Source organism: Varanus komodoensis, unplaced genomic scaffold (assembly GCF_004798865.1).
Source record: "Varanus komodoensis strain SLA01 unplaced genomic scaffold, ASM479886v1 scaffold1, whole genome shotgun sequence".
Taxonomy (NCBI): Eukaryota; Metazoa; Chordata; class Lepidosauria; order Squamata; family Varanidae; genus Varanus; species Varanus komodoensis.
Genome location: NW_025335268.1, coordinates 59593176 through 59620391, shown reverse-complemented (window position 1 = coordinate 59620391; position 27216 = coordinate 59593176). Strand labels below are relative to the sequence as shown.

The 27216-nt window shown below is 39.5% G+C and overlaps 1 protein-coding gene across 1 annotated transcript in view; it reads right to left on the bottom strand.

The window, feature by feature from the left end:
- LOC123021930 (prolyl endopeptidase) overlaps positions 1-27216 on the bottom strand; it is a 72506-nt gene that overhangs the window by 4090 nt on the left and 41200 nt on the right. The window contains exons 10-13 of the mRNA XM_044427192.1: positions 22736-22839; positions 8654-8790; positions 3759-3853; positions 1761-1892 (exon numbers count right to left, since the gene is read on the bottom strand). Of these exons, the coding sequence (XP_044283127.1) occupies positions 1761-1892; positions 3759-3853; positions 8654-8790; positions 22736-22839 (468 nt within the window). The remainder of the gene's footprint in view (positions 1-1760; positions 1893-3758; positions 3854-8653; positions 8791-22735; positions 22840-27216) is intronic.

The following is a 27216-nucleotide window of genomic DNA, read 5'->3' as shown; positions in this document are numbered from 1 at the left end:
GGGAGAAGTGGAAGAGAAAATCCCACTGTGCTAGTAGATGGCTGTCCACATGATGCTGGATTAGGGTGTGCATACAAAGAACCTGAGCACCAGTACAGCTGCTGCAGAATGGGCATCATACAATTCGATGGATGAAGAACCTATTATGCCCACTGTCGCTTACTGGATTAATGGAAATTTCTGAAACCTCTACAGAAGCATGTCTGTACAGTGCATTGATGATACTGTGCAGAGTGTCCTGAATGCATTCTAGCTCTTTTGTCTGGCCTGTTCTTTGTAATACACATCAGGTCAAGTTCCTCATCTAGAAAGAAAGTCTAGTGGCTGGTATCTTCCACGTTTGAACTGGTATTCAACAGCAAAACCTTCTGGCCAGGAGCAGTGGGCGGGGGCTGCCACCACAGCATCCTGAAACATGTTTCATACATTATCAATAAGTGACAGTTAACAGAGCATGATGCAATTAATACAATTATTGTACACCTCATACTGCTAGCTTGTGAAATTTGCAAGTAAAAGCCTATGAGAATTCTTTGTATCATCACTGCAGAAATCTGGACAGGAAATAGACTTGGCAAAAGATTAATATTTCAGGCAAAGTGGTTGCACTAAAAAGTGGTTTACCACTACTTTGTTTTGGTTACTTTCTAAATATAGCTCTACAAATTGTATAACTGATTTAAACATTATGTTGTGAGCTAGGTTTCCTCTCTTTGCGCATTCAAAGCCACAGACCTTCCTTGAAAAATGTTCCTTACTGACCAATAAGCAGAAGCACAAACAGCCAGAAGGAATCTCTGAGGCTGCAGAGTGGTTTATTGAACTCAATCTAGTATTTACTCCTAGGAACTCTCATACATGTGGTGCCAGTGTGGTGTAGTGGTTAAGAGCATGGGACTGGGACTCTGACGATCTGGGTTCTAGTCCCCGCTCAGCCATGGAGCCAATTGGGTGACTTTGGGCCAGTCACAGAATCTCAGCCCAACCTACCTCACAGGGTTGTTGTTGTGGGGATAAGATGGAGGAGCCTTGAGCCCTTTGTAGGAAAAAGGCAGGATATAAATAATAAATAAATAAATAATATGTGCTCCCCGTCCTTTTGGAAAGGGCCTTCTGGAAACAAGCCTTCTTCCTCTCTGCATACCAATCCTCTAATTGGGCTGCTCACCTCTGCCAACATTGAATTATGGGATTGAGAGCCGTACCTGCCTCATCTATCTCCGAGACACTCCTCTGTTCCAAGCCCTTTCCCAATAACTTGGTTACATCTTGGTTATTCTCAGAGGCTGCCTGCACACCTGGGGAGTCAACAAGCACTTCTTGAGATAAGTACTTCTGCTTCTTTCATCTCAACATCTGGAATTAGCTTACATTCTGAGGCCCCCTGCTCCTCCTGCTCCTCCTCCAATTCAAATCAGGCCTTGTGAATGTGCATTAGGAGCACCTGTCTTTCTCACTCCCAACAAATTGTGAGATGATGAGGATTTTGAGTACATGAAGTAGACACAGGTCAAGATTTATTCTAAAACTATGCAACGAGGTAAGGAAGAAAGGCAGATGAAGAATGCAACTCAAAATTTCAAGTCTATAAGTCTATAAAGAATGAATATCTGGACTATCTACTTGGGATTTATTCTGTTTCAAATGTACGTCTTTAAGTTTTGTTTTGTGAATGGCTCAGGCAACTTTAGTTAATGGGCAGTACAGAAACAAAGAAACAAATAAATACAGGGGACCACATAGTCGTAGCCTCTGCTTACCCACTAAGAGGCCTCCATTTGAACCTCCATTAATAGTTAGCTTCTTTGGGGAAGTATATCCTTCTTTGATGAGATACTCCGCTGCACACTGAAAATCATCAAAGCAGTTTTGTTTGTTAGCCAAGATCCCACCTAAAGGGAAACAAAGAAAAACAAAGCCAGTTAACCCCTTTAAACACATGCAGACATTTAATACTTCCAAATCTGTGCCCCTGGGTGCCTGCAGCACCGCTTGGCATCTCTTTTCTTGTCCATGAACATTTTAATAATTTATGCAGTCGAAAATACAAAAGGCAATGATGATCTTTTTCAACAGAGAATTCAGAAGATGGTCTTGCCAGTAACTTTAATGCTTTCAGAAGCCTTGAATAATACATACCTATGCTGAACAGAGAGAAAAGGAAAAACAAAACCGAACCAAACCAAACCCCAGAAACACCACACCAGGTAATGTTCCTATTAAGTGATCCCAACTAAAAGCTTCACAATCCCAACAAAATGGGCAGATACATTTCCAAAGGAAATTTATCTAGCTAGATCATTAATGGAAAATTGACTGCTTTCATGGCATTTTAATCAAATAAGGAAGCAAAATCTTCTGATGGCTACGCACAAGAAGAAGAAGGGGAGGCACGCACAAGCACAAGGCTTGCTTAGCTACGTCCCTAAAACCATGGGCTACTGCTACATCCTGACACTGCCAGGATGTTATACGACTTGGTTATTCTATTGCATTTTGGTTTTTCAGGAACATCTTGAGCTTGGCTCCAAAGACATTAAGCAGAACACCTCACTACTGCTGAGGGTTAAGGATTTCTGAACAGGATCTGATGTGATGCAGCACTGTTTGCAAGCAGCCATCTTCCATTTACAAGGGAGCACTTGGGATCCTGGCCATTCCACACGCCACCATTTTGTATCAAGTTTCTTTTTTAGATGTGATGGCCCTTGGCTTGCACATGACTGACTGATCACAGAAAACTCAACTAGCCATAGAAAGGTAGATACCTTCAATTCTGTAATCTTTTAAACATAGTCTTTTTATTGCTTTGTAATGTACTTGTTAATGAATCGCTGGGTTTCTTAATTAAAAATGATGCTACCATCAATACCACTGCTATGCAACTGGTCTGTCATTACACAGTACCATGACATCACATCAAAAATTCAAAGGACAACCAATACCAGGCATTTTATCTATATACAGTATTTTTAAGTTTAACTGGCTCGACAAAACACTGCAGGAGACATATCTTGTGCCTCATCTGATAGATCAGGTCTACCTTCACTACTGCAACATCAGGATCCCTTCCATGTGAACTAAGATCACCATGGCAAGTTCAGGAGAAATGCTATCAATGAAATTAACAAACAACAGACTTCCAGCTAATACATACACACAGTGCAAATTAAACCAGGAAATAGAGAAATAAAGCCTTCTCACATAAAAGCAAACTTTATTAAAAACTCATTATAGTTCTTCAGTTAATTTCCAGTTACTGACATTTTGCCTTGGATAACAATGCAGACATGCTGGCATATAGGTTTTATCTTTCTGAAAATCATCAGCTCCTTTCTCTCTGTTACTGGGAAACACAAGAGGTACGAACCACAAAAACAGTTAAAATAGCATTGAACAAAGTTATAAAAGAGTAGCCTGGAAAATCCCAAGAAGGAATGATCATGTATTCTTCAGAACTATTTAAGATGGCTTTTGAAAAAAAGAGACAGTGGACTTGGAGGTAGCTATCCAAATATTTTAGACTTCAAATTCCACAAGCCCCTGCCAGCATGGTGAATGGCCGTGAATGCCGGGATTTCACACCCAAAGCATCCAGAGATCCATTTTCTGCCCTCCCAACAACAGAGAATGAAACTATTTTTTGTAAATTAAGAAAGGTAACATTTTTGGCCATATTTGCAATGGTATTGTATTCTTTCTGTAGAAAGAAATTTTGACTGAGATTAGATAACAGTCTTGCACCAAGAAATCCTTACCTTTGTGCCAGGTCTCTCCATATTCACCCCCTCCTCTGATATTAGCCACAGCTAGAATACCACCCAAGTGTCTTATAAAAATAAGTCTTGATACGCTGCAAAAAATTACAAAGACAATCAATAGGTAAGTGGCGTTCAGTGGTGGAATCTGGTATCTGGTATTCCTGTTTGAGTAAAATATAGTTGCGGGAGGAAGAGGTTTCCATTCATATAAACACACTTTACTGTTTAAGCATAAATGTGGGCTTAAGTATAAAGGATAGTTTAAAGGTGTCTCCCATATGAAGTACTGCAATAGCAAATGGGTCCTTAATAACGACAAATTCTTTCATGATTCCTCCTTTGTCCTGGTTGCTACAATCTCCATATGGGCTCATTGAGGTTTCCAGAAACCCCATCTCACTGGCCAAAAATGGATTTGGAGACTTTAAAAAATTGGCATCCGTTTCCCAATCCAGAAAAATAAAGCTGATAAATCTAAGAAGAAAAATGAACATGAAGTACTTAAGGCTGCTTCAACTTTTCTGTGTGTGTGTGTGTGTTTTTTTTTTTTTTTTGAAGGAAATACAAAGGCTTCACAGTTTGATTCCAACAGTGTCTTCAAAGAGGTAAGACGCTATTAGGGAGTTGCTGCATTTTGAAGTCAGCTTGCAGTGAATTCATCAGAAGTAAAGTCAGCAAAGCTCCATATATGGGGCATAGTAGAAAGAAGCCTCAGGGGTGGTCAGTGATGTGAGTGGAACCAGGAACCAGGGACTGCAGGGCTGCAATGCCAGGTCTCTCTTACTAGCAGGTGAGCTGGCTCCCCACCTCCATTCCCTTTCAGATTTCTGTTTGGCTGAAATTTTCAAGGCTGGAGTGAGCGTTAAGAAACCTGGGGGCCAGAAGGTAGGAAAGGGAGCAACACTTTTGTTTTAAGCAGGGTGTGTGAGTGTGCATCATCTCCTTTTTCTATGGATTTTTTTTGTTTTGTTTTGGTGTGGTGTGTAATTTGCCTCTGTATGTGAGTGTGTGTGTTGCAAAGTTGTATTGTGTGTGGGTTTCCTGCCTGCACACACGTTTCTCTGAGCAGCACCTGTTCACCTTCAGTGAAATGTGGATTTTGCTGTGGTTTGAGGAATAAATGCAGATTTGGCTGGCCCCACTTCTGCCTTGTACTCATTTCCCACTGAAGTTATTCATCTCTGCACCTGCATTTTTCTGTCCCACACCCATTTCACAGAAGGTTGACTGAGGTTCTAAGAGTGGTTTTGAGATGTTTTGGAGCTGAGATGCCACTTCTATACTTTTCTGACAAGCTACTTTTAGCTTCATCAAGTTGCACTCCTATCATGACAGCCATTTTTTGAGTTGGCAAGCCCCACTCCTGCTTTGAAAGCTATTTTCTGACAGTATCCAGAAATTCCAATGTGCTCACTTAGCCAAACCAGCTGGGGACCCCTGGACTATTGTATTTACACAAGAAATAGCCTGTGATGGCAACCTATTAGTCATTCCTTTTGGGGGAAACACTTGCAAAGAAAGGATTACCAGTAGGGAGAAGACATCCCTCATTTCTAGATCCATAACAGTTACAAATGTCAATACAGCTTCTGGGAGGGGGGAAACGGCAAGAGAGAGGTTGCTGGCATTAGACTTGCGTGCTAAAATCCATTGGCTCGCTTGCTACTAACACATCTCTAATTCTGTTCAACATTCGTTTAACGAAGATGGAATTTAACACAATACAGCAAGAGAACTACAACTAATTACAAAGATGCCTGAGTTATTGATCTTTTCTAAACACTGTTATTAAGCAGAGCCCTTAAAGTTAGAATTAATGATTGCCAATGTAAAGAAGGCTCACTGTCAAATGAGTCTGGAAATTAAAGCAGTGAGATGTTCATGGAAGCACAATAATATACAAGAAGATTACAAAATCACAGAGAAACTCTTCCATACTTTTGCAGCTTGTATCCTTAGCTAGAGATCCTGCAGCCAAATAAATGGATAGGGCATTGTAAAAGTGGCAGTGGGACCCTTTTTCAGCCTGAGACTGCATATGGGGATCTGTGAGGAGGGCTGGGCAGGCCCTCTGCCCATATACCTTTTTTCAGGCCCACCTATTCACACCCATGCACACCACCAGCCAGGAATGCCAGCCCTTTCTCATGTTGCAAATGGCTTTAGAAATTTTAAATGCCTATTTGCTATGCATGGGAGAAATTTTTAGACCACATACTGTGTTTTTGTTAGCCTTTTTCTTACCTCTAGCAAGCCCATCCAAAAATGTTCCCTACACTGCAATTAGGCATTAAAAATTCTCCACTCCCCACTTAAAAGGCAATTTGCTGTATGAGGGCCAGGTAATGAGGACTTTTTGGCTGGGGGTTCCCAAGTTGTTTCATGAGCAGTGTCTATCCTTTCTTACTATGTCCCTAATCTTATACTACCAATTATAGTATTTGATTGCACTTCTGACTGACTCCTCAGTCCTGGTACTGTTTTGACTTAGTACTGCCATCTCTAGAAATAACAAATACACACCTGAACTGGTTCTGGAGAAAGAACAGATTATAAAAGCATAAGAAAGAAAGGTACCACAATATGTGCCTATGTATCACAGTTGCTGGGGAAATTGGGCAGGAAGACATATGTATAATATGATGTTTTAAAGTAATGTGACTTTTGCTCCCAGGAACTGCCATCACAATAGACAATTTACAGACAGAATGTGCCCGTCTTGAAGCATTAAAGCTGACCTGTTCAAATGAGATGTTAATTGATGGCTGATAGTACATACTAGGCCTGAATTTGTTACCCTAATTCTACCAGGGTTTATACACCAATATATACCAAACACACATTATGTCTGCTAGAATCAGTCAATGTTTGTGTGTTGTGATCCTGATATGTTGTGATTCTTTAGTTGAGTTCAGTGATAAAGTTCGAAAGGTTCAAAGCTTAAATATTATAAAAGTGTTTCTGAAGTCTACTTTACCATTGCCCAGAACAGACATTTTATTCTGAGCTTCTGGACTTGTGACTCATTCATTTTGGTTGAATTGTCAGGTCAAATCCATAAATGCACAGCTGAAAGACTGAATGCTAGATAAGTGACATGACAACAACATAAATGGAAACAGACACCTGGCACACAGAAAGCCCTTGGGATAGATAACATTTTTCCATGGTTGCCTGCTTCTAGAAACTTGCAAGGAACATGCTTTGTTTTTTAAAGAAATTGTTAATAATGTAAGTATTGTGCCCTAAACTGGCCAGCGCTCTGCAAGGGTACTTAGACCTAATGCTTAGGAAGGAGGCTGCCTTTGCTAATCATCACATACTAGCAACTTCAGCTCCTAAACTTGATGAAGGTATGGAGGAAAGGATTTAAGCTCATTACCGCAGGATGCTCAGGGCTTCCTACCCATATTCTTTTCTTTTAAGAACGTATAGTAAGTGAATCAGCACATCAGGAATAGAGGACTAACTTCTCTCTTCAGTTTTTCCTCACAATCATTACCCCTCACATGTGTATGCAAGTTAAAAATGAGTATCCATTGGCACCAATAGACTTTTTGCCCTTTTTTGGTGTGGCAAGCTGTATGTGGAAACAGAAGTTTGAACCTTCCCCTTTGGGATTCAGTGGTCCTAGTTCAAATTGGGGCTGCTTGCATTTATTCTAGCATAAAAACATTATATTCAGCTACATACTACACTTACAGTCCTAAGGGAAATGTGATTCTTGTCAGAACTTACTTTCTGGGTTTATAGTACTGACCTGCCAGTCTCCTAGAGTTGTAAGCAGAATTTTTTACCACATTAATTTCTACTTGGAACATTTATTAGATTTATATCTTGCATTTTTGCTTTTTTTTAAGAACTCAAAGCAGCTCATAACATTCTCCTCCTCCTGCTCTCAATCTTATCCTCACAACAACCCTGTGAGGTAGCTTGGGTTGAGAGTCTGTGATCAGGCCAAAATTTCCCAGCTGGCTCCATGGCTGGGTGGGGATTAGAACCCAGACTGCCTGAGTCCCAGGCTGGTGCTCTTAACCACTGCTCTACACCACACATTGGCTTAAAGCAACTCTAAGACTATGTCCAGGGGTGCTATTTAGGGACAGAAAGAGCCGAGTCTCTCTGAGGATATATCAGACTACCCAGAAGATTGCACAAAGATTCACCATGGAAGAAAAGTAAAGTGCAGAGGACTTTAGACTCCTGCACTCTACTTGCTCTTGCAGGAGAAATAAAAGCAAGGACCCACATGTTGAGGAGGCTTGCAAACTGTGGACTATGATAATAAATACATGGTAAGAAATGCAGAAGAACAAACAGGATTCTTAATTAGCAAATGATGTTTTGTATTTTGGGTGGCTGTTTAAAAACCTGAGCACAGCCCTGCTAGATCATTTGCTTCCCACAGTTTAAATGTGTGTGAAGCAAACTATGTGAAGAAGTGCTTCCTTTTTCTTCGTCTTTCTTCCACCATTCATCTAGACTCTGGATTCTAGTATAATGAAGGAAAGACAACAACTTGCCATGCTACTTGGACATATCATGCTTAATTTCATAAGCCACTATCATGTCCTCCCTTATTTAACCATGTTTCTAGATGAAATAGCTTTCTCTGCAATCTTGCCTTAAAGGAAGAGTTGCTCAATCCCCATTTATTCTTTTGGTTGATCCTTTTCAGCACATTCAATATCCTTTTAGATGCATAGTGGGAAGCATGTTTGAGAAGAATCAACAGCTTGCACTGAAACTCAAGATTTCCTTTGGCTTTGCTTTCAACATTAATTAACTGCAAATTAAGCACATATAATCAATTATGCAAATTCTTAATATAAAGCCATCTGAATGATTATTATTCTGAAGAACTTTCCATAAGGCTTCAAGTTTTTGCTTACCTGTAACTTGGTGTGATAGATATGTTGAAGCCACCATAGCCATAAAGGAAGGCAGGATGAGATCCATCTAATTTGATTCCTTTTTTGTGGACAATAAACACTGGGATCTTAGTGCCATCTTTACTAGGGTAGAAAACCTGGGAAAGGAAAAGAAGTGAAGCATCACAAATTGCTTCAGAATATCAAAAGTTTGCTTTTGGATAGTCTCTAAAATCCAACACAAACAAGGGCAATGGAGTGTTTCAGCAGATGGGAAAGAGAAAAAGAGTTTCATTGGTTCAAAACTTCCATTGTAAAAGGCCCTGAACCTGGTTTATGAAATACATAACCTTCAGGGAACAGGCTGTCCTAGTTATATTAATGTACGGCAGATCACACAGGAAAGATTCAGTCTCAAAACGGCACTCTCAATTGTAAACTAAAGTTTTTCAGTAAATAAAAAGTAGATACACCATTCATTAAAGTCCATGTTGATGCCATTTTCTTAAGGAAACACTGATGTCTTTACTGGAATAAAAGCTAGGCATGAGAATGTCATTTTACCAGCTGTGGGCATGATAATAAATATTCAGCACAGAATAACAGGCTCCCTGTCAATCTGTTACAGGAACTATTGAACCAGACTAATGAGGTGATGGAAACTGCATCAGATATTGGAGTTGGGGAAGAGAAGGAATCAACTACACTACAGTCTTGGAACAGCCAATATCAAACTAATGCTTTCTAGAAGACCCCTGAACAACCTGTTATCTGCTCTTGATAGTTAAGTGAAGAAAGGTGCATGGCAAGGGAGGACTTTTACTGAGTCAGGTTATGGGCTGATCAAGCTCTTATTAAACATGGCATTTCTCCCAGAGTGCAAACAGGGCTCTCCAAGCCCTACTTGAAAATGCCAAACACCAAGAATGGCCTTCCTTAGATGGCACTGCCCAACCACATGTAGGATACTTAATTAGCTTTATTGTAAAAATCAAACTTCTCCCAGACAAAGGGATACAGCTTTGGCCTCTTTTTCTGGATACCATATTGATCTTCTATTGAATGAAGGAAAGCTGTAATTAGGAGTACACCAAGAAAGCAATCAAAAAGATTACAGCAAGCTAATGTCTTCAAAACATGCCATTTCCTTAAACCCTCCCCCGAAAACTATTATTATTAGTAGTATCATTATTATTTTGCCCATATTTAAGTACATTTATGCTACCTGATGTTTGCCCTTTATTATTATTTTTAAAGTCCATAATTAATTCAATTTATTCCAGCTAATGTTTTGCTCTTTAAAATATTAACCTGTGACCCACAATTCTTGCTTCCCTTTTAATACTAGTTGCAAGGAGGCTTATCTAAAGAAATCATTATATTTTCATCTCTTTACATCATCATTCTTGTCCCAAGTGGGATAAAGGATTGGTGCACAGAAGCACCAATCCTCTTATTACTTGTCATATCAAGAACCATGGGAGGAAAATACTTAACAAGAAAAATGGAAGCTGCCTTCTACTCCTAATCCTACTCCCCTTAGCCCAGTAACATCTCTGACATCAGCAGCAATCCAAGGGTGAGGGCAGGGGTCTTTTCCACTACCTACTATTTAATCCTTTAACCACAGATACCAAGCTTTGAACCTGGGACCCTGTGAATGCAGAACAAGTGCTCTACAATGGAGCGATCTATGAGTCTTCTTTTCATTTGTATCTGAATGCCATCTTTCCAGTTGCATGTGCATTTCCATTGTGACGGAACCAGTCCTATGCATGACTGGAGCTGGATCAGGACTGATACATGCCTAGATGGATATGTGGCTGCTATGTGGCTGCTGGGCTGGATATACCCAGATGATGTCTAAGAATCTATGAAGGATACATTTCACTTCCTTTCCATAATGGTGCAAACTCAGTTCAGAACAGTACCATTAATCTGAATGCATCACATGTTCAGGAAAATCTTATCTGTGGTGTGGTCTGGTAGGAATTTGGCGCAAGCCAAAGACTTGTCTCTGTATTGTGGGTGTCTGATGTATATTGAATACTCATTTAACTAAACAACCACATTCCACTCCCCAAAAATGCCTATCATAAGACTGATTTGTTCCAGTAAAAGTGAAGCCACCTGCACTAATGTTCTTAGCTGGCCTTTATAAAGTGCACAGACATATCAAACAAAGCTGTTTTGGAAAATAGGAAAATCATTATATATAATCAAGGAAGCCCTTTAGAGAGTTCATTTCACCATCCACCCATGGGGCAAGAGGCAGCATCATGCTGATGGAGGCTAAGCGCCAGAACCCAGTCATTTAGAAAAATCCCTCGTTAGTGAGCCTGGCAGTCTAGCAGCAAATGGCTGCTGCAAATGAACTCCCCAGGTGGTAGGAACAAGAGAGAAGCAAGAGAGAGATAATTTTCAAAGAAGTTTGGGCAGATATCCTGCAATGAATGTATTAGAGAGCTTTATTTTTTTAAAAAAACAACCCACTAAAGAAAAACAGTTTGATTTCTACAGAAAGCTCAAGGGTTAAATGGTTTGATACAAAGTAAATTAAACAAACACTTTGGTAGCTGTCTTATCCTAACTGTATCATTTTGAAGCTAACCCCACCAGGTATGCATTTCTTTTATGTTTTTTTAAATACAAGATGGGTTCTGTCACATTTAATGTAAGAATTGAAAACCTGAGAAATCAGCCAAACACATTTTATTAAGATAATCCTCAACTCCAGAACACACCATGACACAGGCAATTATGGAAACAACTGCTGTTAGCTAGGGGAAAAGAGTTAAAATGACACAGACATCTTGGCAACAAAAAGAATGGATATCATTAAAATTATGGCTTGTACTATTCATCCTTTTTCTTCTTCCCCACTCCAGCATCTTGCCATCTCTGACACAGGGGTTGTTCTCATGCCAGGTGGTCTATGGCACTGCCATTCTGAATAGGTAACTACACTTAGGGGTTGTTGGGGTGTGTGAATCTACCAACTGTGTTTTATTCATGGGCTAAACAACCTTTGCATAATATATGGTCTGTTTTAGCATTATGTGAAGCTTATTTAACTCAAACAATCTATACTTGCTGAGGTTGCATGACCCAGCAAACTCTGAATGTGATTAGACTTGTAATCTGGTGTCTTTGGGTGCTCACGTCATTAAATAATCCACAGGGAGCTCCAGTGTGTCATCTGAAACTGGTTACAGAAAGAATCTTCCAGTAAGAGAGTGCAGCAGTTAGTAGAAAAACGAATGTTGTAAATGTATTTTTTGCAACTTTTAAAGTTTCTCCAAGCTAAAACAAACCTATATTCCATTCAGTCTAGTACTGGATTGGCATTGGCTCTTTCAAACCACAGCCAAAAGCAATGCTTAGCCCTTGTATTAAAGACACTATAAGTCTGCCTTCTCAACAGATATACTAGCTATAAGTAGAGCTTTTCATTCAGCCAGATTCTACACTACACATAAACTTTAAGATAGCAGTAATGTTTTGAATTATTTTCAGAAGTCCTTTTTCTCAGTTTGAACATCTCTGTGGAATTGTTGCTACTGACTTGGAATAAAGTTGATGCAAGTTTAAATGTGATGCAAACTTTAACATTATTACTTTGAATAGCCACTGGGAGCACTTTGCATTTTGGGCTAGTTTGCACATAATGCTGGCAGATCATGGGTTAATTGATCATGGATTAATTGTTGTGAAGCTTTGGGCATTGGGCAGCATAGTAAATAAATCCTACAATGTGACGTGCTCCGTGCTGCACTTGAGCTTCTTCGACTTTGCTTAATACACCTCCAATCAGCTCAACTGTAGGCTGTTGCATGACTTTGGGACCCAGACACCATGGGGCTGTCCATGGGTGAAACAATCCAAAGTTATGTTGCAATTAGGCTACCCACGAATAAGGCTGTTCAGTGTAGCATTCTAGACTAAAGTCTTTGGGATAAAATTCAGAGTTCCTCAACTGTCTAGCTTAATAAAGGTATTGCCCACATATAGGTTTCATAAGATTAACACTATAATAAACTTAGCTTTCATAATGAGTCTCAATTTACTCAAATGAATTTCATTTTCAGTATAGGTTCTTCAACAGTTAAATAGCAGTGATTAGATTCTTGTCATGCAATTTTTGTTACTTTTCACCAGGACCTCTTCATATAAATAACACACTTGTAGAAAACCTCTTCAAGTAAGTCTCTCTTAGTTTCAAGAACTGTTGTGCTCTTGTTGTTCTTCTCTGAAAAAAGTTTCATTGTCAGTCTATTTATTAGATTTTACATTATCTGTTGCCAGGAAGAACATCAGTCTTTGACAATGAAGGCCATCTACAGCTTAACCATCGTTCATCTTAGTATTGGAAAAACATTGTGCTAAGAATATTAATGACTTTTATTTGCAGGGCCATCCTATTTTCTGTTTCATGGGAGATGCCTCAAGGATGGAGGGAAAACACTTGGCTTGAAAAAATTACTCTGAATAAGTAAACAGATAGACTAAATGCTGAAGTAAAGCTGAAACTTAACATCTCGGTAATATAATTGTCAACTGCTTGTTACTGAAAGTCCACTTCTGTGCCCAAACAAGAACTCTTACAAGAAAGCAAGTACAGGTTTTAATAGGTGAACCCTGGGAAGATTTTAAAAGTGACAGTAGAGGTTACCACACTCAAGGTGGCCTGACAACAGAGAGTTGGTATGGTCTGGTGGTGAGGATGTTGGACTGGGGGCCTGGGAAAGCCTTCTTCTACTCCCCACTCAATTGTGAAGCTCATTGGATGACTTTGGGCCAGTCACAGACTCTCACCTGATCTCCCTCACAGGCTTGTTATGAGAATAAAATGGAATGAAGAAGAACTGTGTAGACATCTTTCCTTGCAAGAGGGAAAAAGGCAGGATATAAATCTAATGTAATGATAATAATGCTCAACAGGTCAATTACAAATAAAATCTCAAAAAAACCTTTTGAGCAACTATGCAGCAAATCTTATCATTAAGGTACAAATTAGTCTTCTTTCTACCTCTCAGAGTAGAAACATCCCATGAAACATCATTTTATTATATTGTAATTTTGAAGCTTAGTTATACCATATGTTTATACACTTGCAAGGATATGGTTCTTATAATGCATGTTTAAGATTAGATCTTTGCGACCTGTCCAGAGAACTTCAGCTATTGGGCATATTAATGCATGTGTATTTCTGTTTGCCAGCTATGGTGCTGATTTTAATTGCTCGACAGTGATAACAGCAAAGACTAGTTCACACAGTAGGTGACTGCCTTCACCTGATGTTACCCCCGTATTGTCAGGTATGAGGTCATTTAAGAACATGTGGAAAAGATACTGTGTGAACCAGAAGGAAGCTATTTGCATACATATATGCAATAATCACTAAGTTAGGTTACTTAGTTGTAACTGTCATTCTTCAAGTAATCATCTGTGCATTCCTACCTATGGGCTCTGCTCCTGTGTGGAACCTCGAATGCCACCATGGCTCAGGCCATGTTCACTCTTGGTGCCAAGGGCTCTGAGCCTTCTGAGATTAGTCTGAGCATTTCTTTGGTCTGGAGAGTTGATGGGGCTCTTGTGGCACCTTCATTTTTCTTTGGCAGCAGCAGCTGTCTCGTTAGCATGCTTGGCTGCTTTCCTAGATGTGTGATTTGCCCATGAGTGGTGCAGTTTGGGGCACAGGCTTGGTGGGAGCTCCTGTTGCAGCTGATAAGGGTCTTGGCTGGTGTTGCCATAGCATGGGCAGATGGCCAGTCTTGTGCCTTTTCATGGAACTGGTGCCCTGCAGGTCTTCTGCCCTTCAGTCCATCTGCCCTATTTCTTTAAGCCTGTTTCATGAGGGCCTAGCAATGTGGGCAAGCCTTGACAACGTGTCCCTCACCCAGGCAAAACAGGCAGAGGGAGTGAGACAAGACAGTTTCCTAAGTCCGAAAGCAAGGCCTAATGCAAAGTCCAAGTCCTGGCTAAGGTCAGAAACCAGAAGAATGAATCGGGACAGAACAGGGATGTGGTCATGAACTAGTCAAGGGTCATGAACATGAAGTCAAACAGAGATGCAGGTATCCAACTCTGAGGTAGGATAACCCAGAGTTACCAATCCAACAAATCATAGGCTCTTTTCCTGGGTTGTTCAGGTTAATAAGCCTTAGCTAAATCACAGCACAGGTACTGTCACATGTACTGACAACTCATAATCATCAACAGCTCATGAGCTATCAACCACCCAAAGTCAGGTTTGTCATTACATGTAAACCATGCCAGTAAGTGCTTTAGCATCTATACAGCAAACACTGGTTGTAAAGAAAGGCAGCAGTGCCTTGTCTTTCCCCAAAAACACATTGGACATCAGCTGCTTATGGTAGGGATTTCAGCTCAATGGCAGAGCACACGCTTTGCATGCAGGAGACCCAGGGCTCAATAGCTGGCATCCCCAAGTAAGAGCTTGAAAAGACCCTGCGTGAAACTGTAGGGAGTCTCTGCAGTCAGTGTGTGGTCCCATGCTAGCTGGACCAATTCTCTGAGCATAAGTCAGCTTCTTATGCTCCTGCATAAGTGCTCTCATACAAGCACTATTTGTTCCTTTCTAGCTGTAAATGGGGCTCCAAAGCAAAAATGTTTGTTGTCGGTGCAAAAGAATCTTAAATATAAACAAACAGCACTTTTTCTAGAATGATTCTTCATTTTCTGTGGAAGAAGCAGACGTCTGTAAACATACTCTGTAGGGAGCTGGGACAGATGCTAGGAACTTGAGTCACTCTGCCAAACAAAGGCTGTTACTCTCCAATTATATCTAATTTCTAAGCCAAAACCCTTCTTTAATTTGCTGTAACAGGAGCACACTATTTACCTTGATTAAAGGAATACTGAATACTGTAATTGTTAGGAACTAATGCTAATGAATACTAATTGTTAGACTGACAAAGCACCTTGAGCACAGCTCAGAGAAGGTTATCTATAATTTGTCTTCCCTTGGACATCTACTGGGAACTGTTATTGAATCCATTGCCTCCTCTATCCTGACCAGACAACTGGATTATGCACAGCTTCACCCAAACCAACATATCTAAAAGGCAAAAGACTCTTTATGGAACTAGGGAAATTACAGCTGATGACCCCAGTTTTATAGTGCTCTGAGTTGTAACTGTCCCAAAGAAATAGAACCAATTCATAGAAGAATATTGGGTTAGCTGTAATAAAAGTATGATAAAAAAGTAAAGTCTGTCTTCTTCCCTTGTTCCATTTAAGGTAAGTCTGTGTGTGCACGTGCAGAAGGACAAGGGAGAAGCAAATGGAGTTTACCCATCCCATGAGTAAAGATGAACTTACAGTAAAACTCAAAATACATCTTTATCCAGAGTACTGCAGTTCTTTAAAGATTACAGAACTGTTCCTTTACTTTCCATTAAACATTTTTAAGTACCAAGTACCTGTCCAATTTTCTATACAGTAAGCAATTTGTGAGTGTTAGGATCAATGGCTATGGATTGGAGAAGGTCTACTTCCATTCAACACCACTTTAAAAAGTCATTTGAGTTCAAGTATGAAATCAAGCCAATCAACTTCAACATTATTATTCATCCATCAGACTAAAACTAGCCACTGAAAGTCAATTTCTTTCAGCTGAATATCACATTGGAAACCACCCCTCAAACTATCTTGACATATTGCAAGTGGGTGTGCTGTTAAAATTACCTATTCACAGAAAGTGTTTATCTGTCTGCTAAGCAGGACAACACAATCCATGGAAGATAGGCCCCTGTAATTTTAATGGGATGGCAGAAAAATACAGTTTGTGGGTAAAGCTTGACATGCAGTGACCAGGGAAGCTGCACATGCTGACGTTACTTATTCTCCATTTAATCTGTTCCCCAAAGACACTTAAAAAGGAAAAAGTGCTCAACAGCAACTCAAATAGTACAGGTAATTTTTAGTTTCAGCTTTGGCTGCAGGTTTCTAGTTTCCACTGTTATTTGTCTTATGACATTGAGCAGGTTCACATGACAGGACATGACAGGCAACATTGCATGGTTTGCATGCTTTCTGTTCTTCTGTGTGTACGTGCCTGACAAAGGATCAGGTGCACCACACACACACAAATTCACAAAAGAAGCAGAGAAAAAAGCCCAAGTGCAAGGATACAGCTGGAGTGAAGAAGAGGAAGCAGAGAACAAAGCCCAAATGAAAAATGAGGAAGGGGGAGAAAAAGAACAGGAAACGGGAAAGAAACAGTGATGCACTGGTAGGTGGAGTTACCCAAGGAGGTTTGGATGAGTTGTCAAAGGAACCAGCCAAGGCAATAACAGAGAAGGCATGGCTTGAGACACAAGGTCACAAGCAGGACTGAAAACTCTGAGGGATGGACTGAGCTCATGAGCCATAGGTTCTCCACGCTGCAGTAAACCACAGTTTAACAAGATGTGAGTACAGCACAACCTGCCTCAAGCTCTTATTCTGTATAGCTAAGCAAGCAGGAATTTGAAAGTCTTTGCTCCTATTTTTAAGCTACGTTTGTCATGTTCCTTGGAAAGACATGCCGTGGTTAGCTTTAATTATGTTACTTTAGAACAAACTAACTTCAAACCTTGGTTTCTGAAACTGGCCTATATTAAACTAGCTATAGTTAATGTTTAGCAAAGTTCCAAGTTTGGACAAGATGGCAAACTGTAGTTGACTCAAAGCAGAAATGAAACTTCTAAACTCCTTCTGCTGGTCTGAGGGAAGAAGATTATAATTCCAATACTAACTGTGGTTTATTCATTTGCACTAAGTAATGGTTTAATATGACATTCACAAACAGTCGAAGTCTAGGAAGTCACACCTACAAAAGAACTTTGGTTATTACATAGTCTAATGTTGTAGTAAATATATTTCAGTTTGATGAAATATGAATAGTTACTGAATATTATCACAAGTCCTTTCTTGAAAATAAAATTAGGCAGCAAGAAATGAGTAATTCAAAGATCACTAAGATGCCACAGTTGAGAGAGAGAGAGAGAGAGAGAGAGAGAGAGAGATTGATTTAATGGAGCCAACTGGGTGGCTTTGGACCAGCCACAAGCCTTTGGCCCAACCTACCTCACAGGGTTGTTATTAGGGGGATAAGATTAAGAGCAGGAGAAGGAAAATGATGTAGGTCACTTTGAGTTCTTTTTTTTTAAGGCAGAATAGAAATCTAATAATTAAATAAATAAATGTCCATTTATCTGATGTCCCTGTATCATCAATATGCACATCATTTAATGCTGGAAAAAGATAAGAGGAGCTTTTCAGCAAGGTCAACAAAAGAAAATAAAACCAAAATTGAGTTCTGCCCGTGCAGAAGAGGTTAGGGAGAAGAACTGAGCTGAAACCACTCCCATATTTGCAAACAATTTTAGTAGCTCTAAAATAAGCTCCATCAGAAGATTTGTTTAGTGTTCTTTGGGAAAATATTTACATATTCATTGAGACTGCCCTCATGTTCACTTGCACTTCAGTGACATCATTTAAATGTGACTGCCTCGTAGCATTAAGATGTCTTATTTACAGCAAAATCTCTGATGGATGGGATCATCCACAATACTAATCAAGGTTAGATGAAGGAGAAGCATCTGGTTAAAAAAAATAACTCCTCTGAGGCAGCAGTTGTCAAGAGAAACAATAGGCCTGAACGCTGAAACAATTAAAATGGCTTTGGGAGAGGGGAGAGATGCAGAAAGGGTTAGTTGCTACTCACAAACTGGATCTAGTTTTAGCCCAGGTCTAGGTGGCAGCACTGAGCTTGAGTAGGGTGGCAAACAGCATATGTTCTGCATTCTTAGTAGATATTACTCAGTTCCGATTCCCTGACAAACCTCCAGCATCTGGTTGAGGGAAGTAATAGAAAGTTTAAACTGGGTTAAAATATTAAACCAGCATCCATCTGTTCTTTATGGCTAGGAGATCATTACTGCACATGAAGACCAACTAAAAGCAATTCATTTTCTCAAGGGACAGGTCAAGGGTAAGCTCTTCTAAAATGTGAACCTTCTGTATCCTACTAAAGATGATGTCCCTTAACAGGATGATGGAGCCACTGACTATGTGTTCCTATAATCAGAGGACCAGCTATCTATGCTTCGGAAAATACCTTTAAAAGTATCTTCTCAACTTCTTACTTTGTTTCACAAGGCCATTCATGAACTTTACTAGCTCTTTAAAAACATGTTTTCCATTTTTTTAAAGTAATTGGTATATTTAATGCTCACAAAATGACACACTAGTAAGGACTGCAAGATTCAGGAATGGTGTGGGAAGATATGCGAAGCAATTTCTTTTACAACTCTGCCAATTAAATTCAGTTCTGACTCATCCTCAACCTTTGCTGAGATTACCAGTCATGCTAACCATTTGAAATAAGAAGTTCTGTGTGAGGAGCAGGGAAGGATCTAAATGCATTTCCACTGCTGACATGCACCAATATACTGTTCTATATGTAGTTTAAATACGACAAGAAAGGTGATGTGCTAAGCTCACCAGACCAGACCTTTGCAAATTAAGGTTTCTATAAATTACATGGCAGAAACAAATCTTATTAACTAGAAATATTATTCTGTGGAAGCAATCTCTGTCATTTTACTAAGGAACATCTTTTTCTGTCAGATCCAGAAAAATGTGTTAAAAAAAACCCAGTCATTTAAAAGAATATGATTCTGTTTAAAAGTGTTTGGTTCAAAATCAGGGTACTAACACAGTTTCTGTTAATCACTGTAGATGGAATATGATAGCATACAAGTTGAAGATATTACTAGTAGTTATTACAGCTCTAAACCAACCAACATCCAAAGTAGATTCCCTTATCTTGGATTGTGCCTATTCTAGATTTCTAAAACATTGTGGGAGATATACACTAAATCAGAGGGGTGCATTTCAGGTGCGACTATATGGTTAAATGGCTGCCTGTAACTACCTATCACTGTTCTACTGGCTATACTAATCCTGAACATGGATTGTGCTTTTAATTTGCAACCTTTACAAGGTACTCCTGTGTATCTAGCTGTGCATCTGTTGCCCTGTTTCTGTAGTCTTACAGGCCATCTTCACCTTTGCTTTGGTTGCTGTTCTAACTTTATTTCATTTTCCTCATCTGGCACCATCCACTCTTCCTTCATGCAGGAACCACTGCCATAATTAAATCACACAGTTTAGGATGCAATTCTACACATAGCAAAGCAAAGCAAAGCAAAGCAAAGCAAAGCAAAGCAAAGCAAAGCAGCTTACAATTCCCAGCACGCAGGTAGCATGATCAGGATTGCCTCACTGATGACTCATTTTTGCTTTGTTGCATGTCCAGCATTGCCAACCCAGCTTATTTAATTAATTTCAGAGAAATTCCACATCACTTTTCATTTTTTGAAACAAGTCCCAATTTGCTTTAAAAGACATGATGATAACATATAATAAAACTAACAATAAAACAATAGCAGCAATGAGATCTTAGTGAGTGGTTATCAGAGCTAGGAGTATCTTCAGTTCTTGGCAGAAGCACTTGCCCTTAGCATTCTAATCTCAAAGAGGGCCTCATCCCACATGGTAGGTGCCATAACTGAGCAGGCCCTCCTCCATTTCATGGCCAAATGTACCTGTTGTTGACAGGTGGCCAACCAAGCTAACCTCTGATTCCAGCCCTGATGCTAAAGCTCCTTCGATTTCCACTCAAAGAAATCTCTCAAAAATCTACTAGCAGAGCTTAAAGAATGTTTAATTTGCTACAAAGACATCTGTATTAGGCCACAGAAAGACATAATTAATTCATGCCATTTATTATTTTTCAATACTATAGATAGGATAGATACACACACACACACAAGCTGAAATACACAGAGATACACACATACAATTTTAAACCAACAACAAGAAAAGATCAACATCTGATTAAAACTTTATCATGTTTGGAATGCTTGGCACTCAAAAGATAACATCTGTGCCAGGCAGGGCTTAATTGGAGGACCCACCACCAAGGCCTTCTCTCCTTCCAAACCTTGGTCAAAGTAGGTACCTTGAGGAAGGCTTTAGTAGATGATAGTAATATACGTGTCAATTCATGCCAGCATCGGACATTGCACTCTTAAGCTGTGTAAGGTTTTATAGATCAAACCCAGCACCTTGCATCAGGCTCAGAAACACATGGGCAGCCAGTGCAACCAAGTCAGATAAGAATATATGTTCCAATCTTCCGGTCCATGTCTTCAATCTGGCTACCACATTTTGCTCAAGCTGCAGCTTCTGAACCATCTTCAAAGCCAGCCTCACACTACATTGCAGTCATCTTGCTTGGAGGTTATCAAAGCACAGACAACTGAAGCCGGATACTCTCTGTCTGACAAGCATGCAGCTGGGCACCAACCAAAGTTGGCAGAAGCCACTCTGTGCCACTAAGACAAACATGACAATCAAGTGACAAAAGATGCTCTCAGAGAATCCCCAAGTTACAATCTCACTCTTTCTGCATCCATCCCTAACAGGATAAATACCCTCCATCCAATCAGAGAACCACTAAGAACATCTCAGTCTTGCCTGGACTGAGTTCAAGTTTATTGGAAATGTCAAAAAAGGCAATACTTTCTAGGAGCTCTTACCAACTGCCCCTTTGTGTTGGGCATCAACTGCCTAAGGTGGTTTCCTCCCTTTGGTTTTACTGCCAGGCATGTATTACTTCAGAGCTACAGAAGAGACCAAATCAGTTGTTTATAGAGGCTTATGAATAATTATTAAAAAGATGAATGAGCAATAGACAATATTTTATTACTAAATAAATTATATCCAATATAAAACCACTACTTGGGCTATTAAACAAGCCCTTTCCCTCCCTTTAAAAAAAATGTCTGTCTCTCTTCTGCTGCTTCAAAGTCTCCCCCCACCCCCCCGGACATTGGCTCCCTTTGGTAAGCAAAGGTTTTCAAACTCCAGTTCAAAATTTTGTCACCTGACATTTAGTTATAGGAGTATTCTCTGGGTTAAATTTAAAAAAATATGATACTTTTCCAGAATTATTCCTCAGAATCAGCTGTCATCCTCAACCACTCCTGTGCCTTTCCTTCAAAAATGATTATGTAACTGCCAAGACACTCCCTGTGGCCTACCATTCATTATCTATAAAAGTGATGTTAGGATCAATTAAATTGTCCTACCCTTTACCATTTCAGCTCCTACAATCTTGACATACCAAACAAATGTGACTGAAATCTGAGCTAGAATTGGCGGAGGTTTAATCCTACATGGAGTACCTTATGAAGTAAAAATGTGAGCAGCAAAAAAGCTTACATGTTCAGAAGGATTAAAAAAATGAAGCATGTACTTAAACCATACGAATGCTCTACATCACAAATAGTAAGGTTCAGTTAAGCACAAATATACAAACTTTGTTCTGATCTTATATAAACTCATTTGTATTCCCCGGAAGAAAACTGCTAAGGGGGAAAATTATTTGGAGTATCTAACAAAAAATTCTCTGTTTTAAAACTGTTTGCATAGTTTAATATGCAATTGATGCAAGTACAGAAGTGATTTTAGATTCCACAAGCATTTTAACCTAAGATACCCATTAGACTTCTCCACTGACAGAAAAACTTTAATTACACGGGTATTTGAGTTCAATTATTGCCATCTCACTGAACCTAGGAAACCTGTACTTTTTAAAGTAAAAAACAATGTTCTTTTACAAAAACACAAGGTGGAACCCTTCACCCCTAAAGGTAACATAAGTGTATGTCCGCAGTGTATTTGTACCAGTGGGGTCCTGCCACAAAAGGTTGCCACGTGAATGGCTTCTGCTCAGGGTTTCTACTACTCCATTCCATCCATCTGCTGTGTTTTCTTCAATAGTCACTCAGCACTTCATTCCCACTAAGCAAACACAATGCTTTTTAGGAAGGGTTGTTTGTGGGGAGGTGTTTGGTTTGGGGTGGGGGGTTGTGAGGAAAAGGTGGGAAGATTTCTCTCTATATCCTTTTATACGTGCAAAATTGAATTAGATGGCAATTCAAAAGTGCTTCTAACCAACTGCAACTTTTGTCAGCTTCTGCAGACCCTTTGAACCTCGAAGAAACAACCAATGGATTTACTTACCTGTACCGTCTGGTAAGCTGAAGGATCAAATCCTTTCACTGTGACCTCTCGGAAAACTCTTGGTTCTAGTTCTTCTTTGGTCAGATCACAGTGGTAAATAATACCTAAACATATAATTCAAGTCTGTCAGTTAACTAATTCAGTGTCTATTCTCTGAACTAACTGTAGAAGATCCTGTAACTTGGGAAAGACAACTTGTGGTTCTCCAGATATTCTGGTCTTCAACTCCCACCCTTTGCCCCAATTGGCTGTGCTGGCTAGGGCTGATGGGAGATGTAGTGTAAAACATCTGGAGGACCACTACCTGCTGTTTGTATACTGAATAGTGTGCATAATACACCAACTTAGCACCCTATGATACATAGTTATTTAGTTCAATATATGGTAGGCTTACAAATGAGGCTTGTATGACATTTTTAAACAATCATATTCAGTCATATTCCCAGGGTATAAATGCACAAAAATACATGAGGTTATGCTTTCAACAAACTTAAAAACTCTTCAGCTTGATGTAGTTCATGGCTTTTTAGGCCTGCTGTAACAGATGTATTTCAAGGAATATTTAACGTTATGTTCCTTTCCCCCCCTTTAAAATATATGATAGCTGAAAACTGCATTGACTCTAGAAAGCCCTGAAAGCACTTAACTATAAGTATGTTTGTTCATGCTTTGGCTTAAAATGTATTCTTAAAAAGTCCAGTAATAAAACTTTTAATCCTATTTGCTTTCCTGTGACTGAAGCCTTTGAAATAAGACAAAATGCTTTATTATATACTATGAAAAAGCTAGTAAACCACACCTTACACATTGCCTGATATTACATGAAATTGTCATCCTTTCCACTCAGGGTGAAATTTGTCCTTACTGTAGTAATTTCAGAATAAAAAAAGCTCTTCTTATCCATAATCCACCTCAAACTTTGATTGGACATTCCCTATTTCAACTAACATTGTTCCATCGCAGGGCAAAAGAAACCTATATAAACTCCACCGCCTTGAGGAAGCATGAGGAGTCCATCCACTGAATACTGGAATAATGGAGTGACTCACAGCACCAAGAGTGCTGCACTAGTTCAGTAGGTCCTTGAACCTCATGATGCAGGGAAAGGCAATTTAACATTCAGACACTAAAGTCTGTTGTATCATGCAAGGTAATTTCTCCTCTGCACAGTTGAACATAAACATTTATATTCAAAGTAATTACACAACGCCTGCCCTTCTGTCTTGTTTAATTGTTTGTGCAGTGATATCTACAGTAATGAAAATATACTAAATCTTGTTTTGTTGTTTTTAATGGAAAGCTGTTCAAAACTTATTGTGTTACATGCATCATAGAATAGCAGATCTAAATGTCAGATTCAAGTGGAGAAGAGAGCCCTCTCTCCCTCTCAGCAAGTCATTCCATTATCAAACCATTCATGCAGTTTAACAGCACTTTCAAACCAATGTACAAGGATTCCAACCATGCCCAGACATCATAATTTGATTATTACTGCCCAAAAGGGGCTCGTTCAGTTCTTGCGTAATTTCTTAGAATGATGTGCAGAAAGCATGATTGCAGGATTCTATTGCTCCCATTTCTGCTCTTTGAACAGCAACTATTCATTTTCTTTAAAATGGAGAAGGTGTTTCATGAGAAAGAAACTGCATGTAGAAGGAAATGAGCATGTGCCTATTGGTAAGGCTCTGGCAGTGGATGAATGAGGAAGTGCACATGAGTAAGAATTGTGCAGACCCCTTAATTCACATTTTGGTACCTTAACCCATAGAAAAGCTAAACGGAAAACTCAGGATAAGTGGTTTAACCAATAATTTTGTTCACACTAATACTGGTGCCTTATTTGGAAATAGCATTCTTAGACTGAAACACCGAACAGATCTAGAAAGCTAACAATAGAGGAATCTCTGTACTCATCAGAGTTCTAGACATGTGATCTCAAAAATTTTGGAAAGTGAGAAGTCATTGTGTACATAAAGCCAAGAAAGATGGCAAAAACCAGCACATGCCAAGTCACCTAAGCCCTTTTCCTTTCAGCTTCCAACTGAACTCCCCTCTTGAGTTTCCAGTGATCATAACTGACTTCTTCCCTTCTTCAACAATCTCATCCCTCTTATTACCTCTTGCATAAAACTAGCCTGGTAATAAAGCTAAATAAGCATAAAGTTGAATCATCAGTAAAGCTAAACCCATCAATAAATAGCTGAACTTTAACAAAAACATTATGTCTCAATTTCTTTCACTGGAAATTATTTGAATGTAAAGGGCTTAATTTAGTTTCAGCATAGCCACAACTAATGTGGATTTTTGTTCTATAGGATAATGTAAAGGCAGTAAGAGTGTGAAGGTTGTTTTCTGGGGTTATTAGGAATAAATGCCTCCAGTGAATCATTCATTCATTCATTCATCCATTCAACTTCTATTCCACTATATCTAGTCTGAAGACTCTCTAAGCAGATCACAACATTTCACTTAAAAGAACATCAAGTTTTAAAACACATAAAAACAACATACAATAAAACAGAGAATATGCAGTTGAGGGGTCAAATATCAATAAGTTAAAATACATTAAAGGGTTAAAGAGGATAAAATTAAAACCTTTCAACTAAGCCAAAACATATTTGAAAACTATGTATAATTCTATCTAGGCTGCTTTTCCCAGAAAAAAGCATGCTGTTTTTTTTGAAAAAAAATGTTTTCAGCCACTATTACAGCAGTGACACTCAGATTCTCCCTACTGCACCCCAATAGAATATTTTCACCTTCCAAGTTTGGTGAATTTGGTGAATTTTTTTTTTAAATTAAAAGCAGCATTGTAAGTTATATTTTTATGAAACAGCATACGATGCTGCAACAATGCAGTTTCTTACAGCTCTGCAAGTACTAAAATGCAGAGCTATGTTAACTGCCAAGGAAAAGGGGAGCGGGTGGCAGGAGGGATGCTACTTTATGATTGTTGATAGCACAACCACATTAACCTAAAGGCAGTTCTTGACTTCCCTTCCCCACAACATGAGGCTATCTACAGGAAACAAACTTGTCCAACTATAAGTAAGTAAAAACAAGAAAGAATGTAGTTTTCAGGCTTGCTCCTGCTTGGCAGTACAATACAAGCCCACTGCCTAGCAGAGGGATGGCCAAAGTGAGGCTCGGGAGCTGCATGTGGCTCTTTGTGTTTATTTTGTGGCTCGCTGCTCAACACCTGAGGCACCCATCAGCACCTGCTTGCTGCACACAACCACTACCCACGGGCACCCACTTGCGGCTCTCAAACACCTGACATTTACCTTATGTGGCCTTTCCGTTGAGCAAGTCTGGCCACCCCTGGTCTAGAACACATTGGTGTAACTACTAATCTGTAAATTATTATGTAAAAGAATAAGTTAAATTTACTAATCCTGCTGAACAGGTTGCTATCTTTGCTGACTACTTGGCTTGGAAAACACAAATGCTTTTTGAGAATTGCAGAAGCCATGATATGTTGAACGCTATGCTTATAATACTGTACCTTCCAGTTCATTATGCTGCTGCCACCATGATAATGGCCAACAACCTAATGCAAATTTGTACCATCTCCCTAGAAATAGAACTGGGAAAACTGTTATTCGTTTACTGGCAAATGAGCCAAGCTTCACATGGGGTTGAAAGAGCAGAGCCTTCAGTCAAACTCAGATAGGACTGAAGATTTTGTGCCCACCCATTCTCACTGTTGCCCACCCAACAGCACCTGCTGGCGCTCCTAGTCATGGCCCCTGCCATGCGGTACTCTTGCAACCACTGCCTGGGGGCCTGCCTACCCCATTCACATGAAGGGAGGCCATCGCACAGTTGGTGTGAGAAGTGGCATTACGGGCCTGACCCCCCAAATATCCCCCCCCCCAGTTTCAAATTCTATCAACTTCAAAGGTATGTGCTCACTGGGAAATTCTGCCCCTTAGTGACTGAAGGTGATACTGCATGCTTCAAACTGAGGAATACTAAAATTAATTAATGCTTCAAAAAAATCTAGAAACCCTGAGGTATAAACCCTTAAAGGCTGCTTTGTATGCACACCAAATTTTAGTGTTCATTGCCTTGTGGATGTGAAGCTAATAAATATAACTCTACTTTGCTTATTACAGAGAAAGCAGGATTTGTGTACACAGTCATTTTACAGTAATTATGCTATCTTTCTCAGGACATTTTAAGGAAGCTCCTCAAGGTTTTACAGATGAGGATGAAAAACCTAGAACATGTGGATCACCCAGTACTAATGCAGAAGGCTAACAAGGTTGGATGGATAGAATATTAGATACCAATTTATACCTTCAACAGATTCATGAAGTACAACTTTGGCTGGAATGAATCAGTTCAAACTGCTGTTCAAATGTTGGTTAACTGTCTGAGTGGTCCTGAGCAAAATAACATATAAAAAGTAAAATGCAGTGAAAATGCTGAACCTTTCTCCTTGATATAATTATATGCGGAGCTAAGGCTTTGGTTCT